Source organism: Arachis hypogaea, chromosome 19, assembly GCF_003086295.3.
Source record: "Arachis hypogaea cultivar Tifrunner chromosome 19, arahy.Tifrunner.gnm2.J5K5, whole genome shotgun sequence".
Lineage (NCBI taxonomy): Eukaryota > Viridiplantae > Streptophyta > Magnoliopsida > Fabales > Fabaceae > Arachis > Arachis hypogaea.
The window spans coordinates 43006108-43016973 of NC_092054.1; the positions used below are offsets into that span (position 1 = coordinate 43006108).

At 35.6% G+C, this 10866-nt stretch overlaps 1 protein-coding gene and 1 non-coding gene across 4 annotated transcripts; both read left to right on the forward strand.

Annotated features, from left to right (window-relative positions):
- The first annotated feature begins 3303 nt into the window (after positions 1–3303).
- On the forward strand, positions 3304–3407 carry LOC112780845 (small nucleolar RNA R71). Its single transcript, XR_003191656.1, has one exon. It is a non-coding gene; the product is annotated as a small nucleolar RNA R71 (small nucleolar RNA).
- Positions 3408–8630: 5223 nt separating this feature from the next.
- Positions 8631–9808, forward strand: LOC112779450 (uncharacterized). 3 transcript variants are annotated; one of them, XM_025823718.2, is made up of 2 exons: positions 8631–9237; positions 9526–9808. In XM_025823718.2, the coding sequence occupies exon 1, from the start codon at positions 8699–8701 to the stop codon at positions 9203–9205; it is 507 nt and encodes a 168-aa protein (XP_025679503.1). In that variant the 5' UTR covers positions 8631–8698; the 3' UTR covers positions 9206–9237; positions 9526–9808. The 3 variants fall into 3 exon arrangements, with proteins under 3 accessions (XP_025679503.1, XP_025679505.1, XP_025679506.1); XM_025823720.3 differs by having other exon boundaries at positions 9535–9808; XM_025823721.3 differs by having other exon boundaries at positions 9565–9808.
- Positions 9809–10866: the final 1058 nt, after the last annotated feature.

A 10866-nucleotide genomic window follows, 5' to 3' on the forward strand; every position in this document is an offset into this window, starting at 1 on the left:
TTTTGGTTTTAAGGGTTATTGGCTTTTTGCTCTTGCCTCTTGGTTTTAAGAGCTTTTGGCTTTTTCTGCTTGTTTTTTCTTTTTCTTTCTATATATTTTTTTTTTCGCCTATTTTTTTTCTGCAAGCTTTGTTCTTTGCTGCTTTTTCTTGCTTCAAGAATCATTTTTATGATTTTTCAGATTATCAAATAACATGTCTCCTAGTCATCATTCTTTCAAGAGCCAACATATTTAACATTCTTAAACAACAACTTCAAAAGACATATGCACTGTTCAAGCATACATTCAGAAAACAAGAAGCATTGTCACCACATCAATATAATTAAACTAAGTTCAAGGATAAATTCGAAACTCATGTACTTCTTGTTCTTTTGAATTAAAACATTTTTCATTTAAGAGAGGTGATGGATTCATAGGACATTTATAACTTTAAGACAAAGTTACTAACTACTAATGATCATGTAATGAAGACACAAACATAGATAAGCACATAACATAGAAAATGAAAAGCAGAAGAATTAAGAACAAGGAATGAATCCACCTTTGTAATGGTGGCATTTCCTTCTTGAGGAATCAATGATGTCCTTGAGCTCTTCTATGTCTCTTCCTTGCCTTTGTTGCTCCTCCTTCAGTGCTTTTAGATCTTCTCTGATTTCATGAAGGATGATGGAGTGCTCTTGATGTTCCACCCTTAGTTGCTTCCAATAATTGTGTGGAAAAAAATGTATCTCTTGAGGTATCTCAGGGATCTCTTGATTTGCAGTCAAATGTTCTACCACTGAGCTATAGACCCTTGATGGAAGCTTTTGTCTTCCCTTTCCTCTTTCTAGAGGTTTCTCTGGCCTTAGGTGCCATCAATGGTTATGGAAAAAACAAAAAAGTTATGCTTTTACCACACCAAACTTAGAATGTTGCTCGCCCTCGAGCAAAAGAAGAAAGAATAGAAGAATAAGAAGAAGATATGGAGGAGATGGATGGGAGTGTGTATTCGGCCATATGGGTGGGATTGGGTGGGAGAGAGATGTTGAATTTTTGAAGGTAGTGGGTGTATGGATGTGAGTGATAAATGGAAAAAAAGAAGGGATGATCATGAATGGAAAGAGAGATGATGAGGTAGGTGGGGATCCTGTGGGATCCACAGATCCTGAGATGATCCTGTGGGGTCCACAGATCCTGAGGTGTCAAGGCATTTACATCCCTGCACCAATTTAGGCATGTAAAATGCCCTTGCACACAACTCTGGGCATTCAGCGCCAGGTTGGTGCCCATTTTGGGCGTTCAACGCCCCTTTGCTGCCATTTCTGGCGTTGAATGCCAGAACCATGCTTGTTCTGGGCGTTCAGCGCCAGGATGCTCCCATTCTGGGCGTTCAGCGCCAGAACTATGCTCTGTTCTGGCGTTTGAACGCCAGACAGATGCTCCTCCAGGGTGTGATTTTTCTTTTGCTGTTTTTGATTCCGTTTTTGAATTTTTTGTTTATTTTGTGACTCCACATGATCATGAACCTAAGAAAACATGAAAAACAATAAAAATAAGAATTAGATAAACATTGGGTTGCCTCTCAGCAAGCGCTTCTTTAATGTCAATAGCTTAACAGTGGGCTCTCATGGAGCCTCACAGATGTGCAGAGCTTTGTTGAGACTCTCCAACACCAAACTTAGAGTTTGGATATGGGAGTTCAACACCAAACTTAGAGTTTGGTTGTGGCCTCCCAACACCAAACTTAGAGTTTGACTGTTGGGGCTCTGGTTGACTCTGCTTGGAGAGAAGCTTTTTCTGCTTCCTCCCCATGGTTGCAGAGGGAGATCCTTGAGTTTTAAACACAAGGGAGTTCTCATTCCATTGAAGGAATATTTCACCTCTGTCAACATCAATCACAGCTCTTGCTGTGGCCAGGAAAGGTCTTCCTAGGATGATGGATTCATCATCTTCCTTTCCAGTATCCAGGACTATGAAATCAGCAAGGATGTAAAGGCCTTCAACCTTTACTAACACGTCCTCTACTTGTCCATAAGCCTGTTTTCTTGAGCTGTCTGCCATCTCTAATGAGATTTTAGCAGCTTGCACCCCATAGATTCCCAGTTTCTCTATTACAGAGAGGGGCATGAGGTTTATTCCTGAACCAAGGTCACACAGAGCCTTAAAGATCATGGTGCCTATGGTACAGGGTATTATGAACTTTCCAGGATCCTGTCTCTTCTGAGGCAATGTCAGTTGATCCAGATCTCTTAGTTCATTGATGAACAAGGGAGGTTCAACTTCCCAAGTATCAATGCCAAATAATTTGGCATTCAGCTTCATGATTGCACCAAGAAACTTGGCAGTTTGCTCTTCAGTAACATCCTCATTCTCTTCAGAAGAGGAATACTCATCAAAGCTCATGAAGGGCATAAGGAGGGTTAATGGAATCTCTATGGTCTCTAGATGAGTCTCAGATTCCTTTGGTTCCTCAAAGGGAAGCTCCTTATTGATCACTGGACGTCCCAGGAGGTCTTCCTCCTTGGGATTCACGTCCTCTCCTCTCCTCACAGGTTCGGCCATGGCGCTTATGTCAATGGCCTTGCACTCTCCTTTTGGGTTCTCTTCTGTATTGCTTGGGAGAGTACTAGGAGGGATTTCAGTGATCCTTTTACTCAGCTGGCCCACTTGTGCTTCCAGATTTCTAATGGAAGACCTTGTTTCATTCATGAAACTTACAGTGGCCTTAGATAGATCAGAGACTAGATTTGCTAAATTAGAAGCATTTTGTTCAGAGTTCTCTGTCTGTTGCTGAGTTGATGATGGAAAAGGTTTGCTATTGCTAAACCTGTTTCTTCCACCATTATTAAAGCCTTGTTGGGCTTTTGATCCTTCCATGAGAAATTTGGATGATTTCTCCATGTTGAGTTATAGGTGTTTCCATAAGGTTCACCTAAGTAGTTCACCTCTGCTATTGCAGGGTTCTCAGGATCATAGGCTTCTTCTTCAGAAGATGCCTCTTGAGTACTGTTGGATGCAGCTTGCATTCCATGCAGACTCTGAGAGATCATATTGACTTGCTGAGTCAATATTTTATTCTGAGCCAATATGGCATTCAGAGTATCAACTTCAAGAACTCCCTTCTTCATAGGCGTCCCATTACTCACAGGATTCCTTTCAGAAGTGTACATGAACTGGTTATTAGCAACCATGTCAATGAGTTCTTGAGCTTCTGCAGGCGTTTTCTTTAGGTGAATGGATCCACCTGCAGAAGTGTCCAGTGACATCTTTGATAGCTCAGATAAACCATCATAGAATATATCCAGGATGGTCCATTCTGAGAGCATGTCAGAAGGACACTTTTTGGTCAACTATTTGTATCTTTCCCAAGCTTCATAGAGGGATTCACCTTCTTTCTGTCTGAAGGTTTGAACATCAGCTCTAAGCTTGCTCAGCTTTTGAGGAGGAAAGTACTTGGCTAAGAAAGCCGTGACCAGCTTATCCCAAGAGTTCAGGCTGTCTTTAGGTTGAGAATCCAACCATAATCTAGCTCTGTCTCTTACAGCAAAAGGGAAAAGCATGAGCCTGTAGACTTCAGGATCTACTCCATTAGTCTTAACAGTATCACATATCTGCAAGAATTCAGTTAAGAACTGAAAAGGATCTTCAGATGGAAGTCCATGAAACTTGCAGTTCTGCTGCATCAGAGAAACTAATTGAGGTTTCAGCTCAAAATTGTTTGCTCCAATGGCAGGAATGGAGATGCTTCTTCCATGTAAATTGGAATTAGGTGCAGTGAAGTCACCAAGCATCTTCCTTATATTATTATTATTTTCAGCTGCCATCTCCTTTTCCTGTTTGAAAATTTCTGAAAGGTTATCTCTGGATTGTTGTATTTTAGCTTCTCTTAATTTTTTTCTTCAGAGTCCTTTCAGGTTCTGGATCTGCTTTAACAAGAATGTTCTTTTCCTTGCTCCTGCTCATATGACAAAGAAGATGGCACAGAAAAAATAGTAATAATAATATGGATCCTTTATACCACAGTATAGGGATCCTTGTGTTAGTAGAAGAAAAGAAGGGAAGAAAATCCGAACTTAGAGAGAGAGGGGGTTTGGATTTTTGGAGAGTTGAAGGAAAGATGTTAGTATATCAATAAACAAATAGAAGAAGATGAGAGAGGGAAGTGAATTTTCGAAAACAATTTTTGAAAAAGAGTTAGTGATTTTTGAAAATAGTTTTTGAAAAATGTTTAGTATTTTTTTTCGAAATTTTTTTTTTAAATAAAAAATAAAAATAATTAGTTAATAAAAAAAGAAATTTTTGAAAAAGAGGGAAGATATTTTCGAAAATTAGAGAGAGAGAGTTAGTTAGGTAGTTTTGAAAAAGTTAAGAAACAAACAAAAAGTTAGTTAGTTAGTTGAAATAAATTTGAAAAGATAAGAAGTTGGGAAGTTAGAGAAGATATTTTGAAATCAAATTTTGAAAAAGATAAGATAAGAAGATATTTTTTTTTGAAAAGATACGATAGAAATTAGTTTTTGAAAAAGATTTGATTTTTAAAATCACAATTAATGACTTGATTCATAAGAAATCACAAGATATGATTCTAGAACTTAAAGTTTGAATCTTTCTTAACAAGCAAGTAACAAACTTCAAATTTTTGAATCAAAACTTTAATTGATTATGTTATTTTCGAAAATTATGATATAAAATAAGAAAAAGGTTTTTGAAAATTATTTTTTTGGAATTTTCGAAAATAATCATGAATTTTGAAAAAGATTTTGAATTTTGAAAAAGATTTTGAAAAAGATAAGATTTTCAAATTGAAAATTTGATTTGACTCATAAGAAACAACTTGATTTTAAAAAGTTTTGAAAAAGTCAATCCAAATTTTCGAATTTGATGAGAGAAAAAAAGGAAAGATATTTTTTATTTTTAAAATTTTTATGAAAAACATGAAAATTATGCAATGCATGAAATTTTTAGATCAAAACATGTGATGCATGCAAGAATGCTATGAATGTCAAGATGAACATCAAGAACATAATTTTGAAAAATTTTAATGCAAAGAAAACATGCAAGACACCAAACTTAGAATTCTTTAATGCTTAGACACTAAGAATTCAAGAATGCATATGAAAAACAATAAAAGACACAAAACAAAAAATCATCAAGATCAAACAAGAAGACTTACCAAGAACAACTTGAAGATCATGAAGAACACTATTAATGCATGATATTTTCGAAAAAATGCAAGATGCATATGCAATTGACACCAAACTTATAACATGACTCAAGACTCAAACAAGAAACACAAAAATATTTTTGATTTTTATGATTTTCTAATTTTTTTGTATTTTTATTTATTATTTTTTTTTCGAAAATTATTGTGAAAAATAAAAATAAGGATTTTAAAATTTTTAATATGAATTCCAGGAATCTTGCCATGTTAGTCTTAAAGCTCCAATCAAAGGGTCAGGCATGGTTTAATAGCCAGCCAAGTTTTAGCATATAATTACATGGACTGGAGTGATTAGTTGAATGCCAATCCCAAAGTAGTTTGGGTATGGCTTTACAGCCAGATAGGCTTCAACATGCTTCATGAAACACTAGAATTCATTCTTAAAAATTCTGAAGAAAAATAATATTTTTGAAAACATTTTTTTTTCGAAAACAAGTGAGAAAATTTTGAAATATTTTTGAAAAATTTTTGAAAAGAAAAAAAAAGAAAATTACCTAATCTGAGCAACAAGATGAACCGTCAGTTGTCCAAACTCGAACAATCCCCGGCAACGGCGCCAAAAACTTGGTGCACGAAATTGTGATCTCCAGGCTCGAACAAATCCTGGTAATGGCTCCAAAGCTTGGTGCTCTGATCTTAATTCATAATTGTCACAACTTCAATACAACTAACCAGCAAGTGCACTGGGTCGTCCAAGTAATACCTTACGTGAGTAAGGGTCGAATCCCACGGAGATTGTTGGTATGAAGCAAGCTATGGTCACCTTGTAAATCTCAGTCAGGCAGATATAAAGTGATAATGGTGTTTTCGAATATTATATAATAAGATAGGGATAGAGGTACTTATGTAAATCATTGGTAGGAATTTCAGATAAGAGAATGGAGATACTTTTCGTTCCTCTGAACCTCTGCTTTCCTGCTATCTTCATCCAATCAGTCTTACTCCTTTCCATGGCTGGCTTTATGCAAGGGCATCACCGTTGTCAGTGGCTACATCCCCTCCTCTCAGTGAATAATATGCTCACGCACCCTGTCACGGCACGGCTATTCATCTGTCGGTTCCCGATCATGCTGGAATAGGATTCACCCTCCTTTTGCGTCTGTCACTAACGCCCAGCACTCGCGAGTTTGAAGCTCGTCACAGTCATTCAATCATTGAATCCTACTCAGAATACCACAGACAAGGTTTAGACCTTCCGGATTCTCTTGAATGCCGCCATCATTCTAGCTTACGCCACGAAGATTCTGGTTAGGAGATCTAAGAGATACTCATTCTAGCTTAATTCATGTAGAACAGAAGTGTTTGTCAGGCACGCGTTCATAAGGGAGAAGGATGATGAGCGTCACACATAATCATCACCTTCATCACGTTCTTGGGTGCGAATGGATATCTTAGAAGCGAAATAAGAAGAATTGAATAGAAAACAGTAGTACTTTGCATTAATCTTTGAGGAACAGCAGAGCTCCACACCTTAATCTATGGAGTGTAGAAACTCTACCGTTGAAAATACATAAGTGAAGGTCCAGGCATGGCCGAGATGGCCAGCCCCCTAAAACGTGATCAATAGTCTCCTAAGATGAAGAATGGATTAAAACTGAGACCAAAGATGCCTAATACAATAGTAAGAGGTCCTATTTATAATAAACTAGCTACTAGGGTTTACATGAGTAAGTATTTGATGTATAAATCCACTTCCGGGGCCCACTTGGTGTGTGTTTGGGCTGAGCTTAAGTGTTGCACGTGCAGAGGCCATTTGTGGAGTTGAACGCCAGTTTTTGTGCCAGTTTGGGCGTTCAACTCTGGTTTTGGATCCTTTTCTGGCGCTGGACGCCAGATTTGGGTAGAAAGCTGGCGTTGAACGCCAGTTTACGTCGTCAATTCTTGGCCAAAGTATGGACTATTATATATTGCTGGAAAGCCCTGGATGTCTACTTTCCAACGCAATTGGAAGCGCGCCATTTCGAGTTCTGTAGCTCCAGAGAATCCACTTTGAGTGCAAGGAGGTCAGAGTCCAACAGCATCAGCAGTCATTCTTCAACCTCTGAATCAGATTTTTGCTCAAGTCCCTCAATTTCAGCCAGAAAATACCTGAAATCACAGAAAAACACACAAACTCATAGTAAAGTCCAGAAATGTGAATTTAACATAAAAACCAATGAAAACATCCCTAAAAGTAACTAGATCCTACTAAAAATAATATTATTTAATATTATATTAAATAATATATATATTAAAAATAATATATATATTAAAAATAATATAATATTAAATAATATTATTTAATATTATATTATTTTTAATATATATATCATGAATATTTTTTAAATCCAACCCTATCCCACCTCACCAAAAACTCGTCTCGCACCGAATAAAAATAGGTCGAATATATTTGAATTTGGATAGTATTACCATGCCTAATAACAACAATAACAAAAAGTGTGATTCTCTTTCCTCTATTATTTTTTCTTTAGTTTTTCAAAAGTACTTACCACCGAAAACAATAACTAATCACTTTGCGAGCAACTTTATCTGCTATACGATGCTTTACATTCCTAACGTTTGTCATTTATTTAACAATTTATATAAAGACAACTGCAAATGAGTTTCTATTTTATTATATTCAACCATGTTACATAAATAATACAATACAAAATATATATTAAAAATAAATTAAATAATATAAATATTTATAAATAAATATATTGTGGTGGATTATTTACTTACCCACGGTGATACTCCTATGAATTTGAGTGCTTATTTTTTTTAAGTTAAAAGAGCTAGACCAAAAAAAAAAAAAAAAAAAAAATAGATACAAACAAACTGGATAAAGTAGCAATAATAATTAACCAACTTGAACTTAGGTCGATTTAATAATCAACTACTAATATATTTAAGTAAGTATTAGGAATTGAAATTTTGATTTGTACATATAATAATTTATTGACTAAACAAAAAATTTTTTAAATAAAATTTCAATCTACGTCGAATTAACCCTTAAATTATCAAATTGAAAAATATCATACACAACAAAAAATAACAATAATAATTTAACTCATTATTTTTTGAGATAACAATAATAAATTGTGCAATCCAAGTGCAATAAAAGTTGCGTGATTAGAGCAGGAATATTATATGCTCAATAACTATTATTATTTTAAATTAGTATTTAACTAATAATAATTCATTTTTATAGTTATAAAAATTTATTCATATAAAAATATATGATTTATATTTATATTTAATAAGATTTATGCACATAAATTAATATAATTTATATTTATATTTATTAAAAATAATTTAATATTTGTGTTTGCGGTAATTCAAATTACTAAAAATTTTTGGGTGGGCATGGGTGGCCCAAGTAAATGGGAAGGGGTCGGGTTGACCCGAACGAAGAAGACACTTTACCCGGAAGTCCGTTATCCAGAAGCAGGAATCATCCATCATCATTCATCGATCAGCGAGCACAACTGCACAAGAAAGAGAGAAGAAGAGGCAATGGCGCTGCAAGCTCACTCTCCTTCACGCTTACTCTTACACTCGCAGTCTCGGTTACAGTCACCTTTATCCACCATAACACAAACTCCTTCCACTCTCACAGTCTCACTCACTGCCGCCTTCAACCCCAAACCCCTCACTCTCTCTTTCTCACGGCGTCGGGAGAGGAGTAATACGGTGTCCCCAGTGGTGGAGGAAAGCCAGGAGAGTTCCGAACCGGAAGCGGAAGCAGAAGCAGAAGAGAAAGAAGTGACGGTGGCCGAAGAGCTGAAGAAGGCGATGCAGGAGAGAAGAGAGAAAGAAGGAGAAGAAGAGTTTTGGGGCGGAGTAGGGCGAGAGATCAGGGAGATCGAGTGGCCACCCTTTGGGAAGGTGCTGGGCACCACCAGCGTTGTTATCAGCGTCATCTTTGGTTCCAGCGTCGTTTTGCTCACTCTCAATGCTCTTCTCGCTGAGCTTTCTGACCGTGTTTTCGCCGGCAAAGGGGTTCAGGATTTCTTCACCTAAGTCACTCATAGCCAATCAAAATGCTTGCTTTGGTGAGTCGCTATATCACTGCCAACCCTTCATGTAACTTCTAAAGTTTAGGGTTATGATATTATATTGTTATTGAATTCATTTTTGTTACACTAGTTCCTGTATTAAGAAACTGAATGTAAAGTTTTGATATATAGATAGAATGATTTTATCTTATCTTTCATCAATTAAGTAAGGCTTTGAAAAATGAAAAATGACAACTTAACATAATTGTTCAAGATTCAAAATTTCCTTATTCAAGTATTTTCAAGCAAAATTTATGGCAGAATCACAGACAATAGTTTTTTTAGGATCACTAGCTACGTCTATTCGATCCTATGTCATTTCAGCCGTTGTTGCTGTGATTATCAACAATGTTGCTGCTGCTTGGGTGCCATCGGCGTTGCTGCAGCTGCCACGGATTAGGATAAAGGGTTTGTTGCATTTAACAATTTTTACGAGTTTCAACTGATAGAGGGATGAATTTTAAATTAGAGCTCTCAATTTATGACTGCCTATAAAGTTTAATTAATAAGTGCACACAAGTTAATAATGGTCTAATGGTTTGATTATTTTATTGACTCTTGATTATAATTTGGCTGTGGTTGTGTTGTGTTTAATGTTTTGGTTGATTTGATTTTGATTGCTAGTAAATGAACTAAGTTGCTGTCTTGTTGTTAAAGATGGTGAATTAGGAACTAGGAGGGTCAAATTGAGTTAGAATGACAATTAACCTCTTTCAAACTTTTAGAAAACTTTTAGAATTGAATTAGAATGTGTTTAAAGAATTGGAATCAATTTGGAAGTAAGATTAGTTGCTTAGCTTGTGCAAAAGGGACTGGCGGATTAGAAATCCGAAAAATGGGTAAAACTAGTAATTTGGAATATTCAGGGCAAATTGACTTTTTGAGGCAAATTTCAATTGGTAGAATATGACTACTAAACTTGGTTTCAGTCTTTGAAAGTAGCTAAATTGGATTTTGGGTTTAGGTTCCTTAAAATGCAAAAACAGTTTATGCAGAAATTATGCAGAGAATCCAACAATTTCGTGAATTTACTGCTTTCACCTTAGAAGTTCAATTGGTGTGAAACCAATTTTAAATAAAACTTTTATAAACCTAGTTTGTTGTCAAAAAATTTAAGAATTGTTGGAGTTATGTTTAGGAGATATGAACTTTTGAAATCTGACACTATGCAGTAAAAACTAGATTTCAGTTTTCAAACAGCTAAATTTCCATGTTCATAACTCCCAATTCTGAATATATTGAGTTGCAACCAATTGCAAATAAAAGCTTTGTATGTCTGGTATGTCTAGTTCAAATCTCAGGGTGATCTAAGTTTTAATGAGTGAAATTATGCAACTTGGAAGAAGCCGTGTTCACTAGTTTTTCAAAACAGGATTATGCAGAAATAGAACCAACTTCCAAGGTACATAACTATCTTATCAGGAATGATATCAATCTGGAACCAATTGCAAAAGAAACCTAGATAAGTCTAGTTGAACCATGTACCATATCAATTTTTAGAGTTAGTGGATTAAAACTGGATTTATATAAAATTTTGAATTTGATATTGGTGCTGTCTTTTCTAGTTTTTGGAAGTACAGAACAACATTTTTGTAAAAATCATATAAAATCCATATTAGATCAGAA

Bases quoted from the DNA above. Each gene is read 5' to 3' on its own strand.
- LOC112779450 (XM_025823718.2), top strand. From the start codon at position 8,699: ATGGCGCTGCAAGCTCACTCTCCTTCACGCTTACTCTTACACTCGCAG.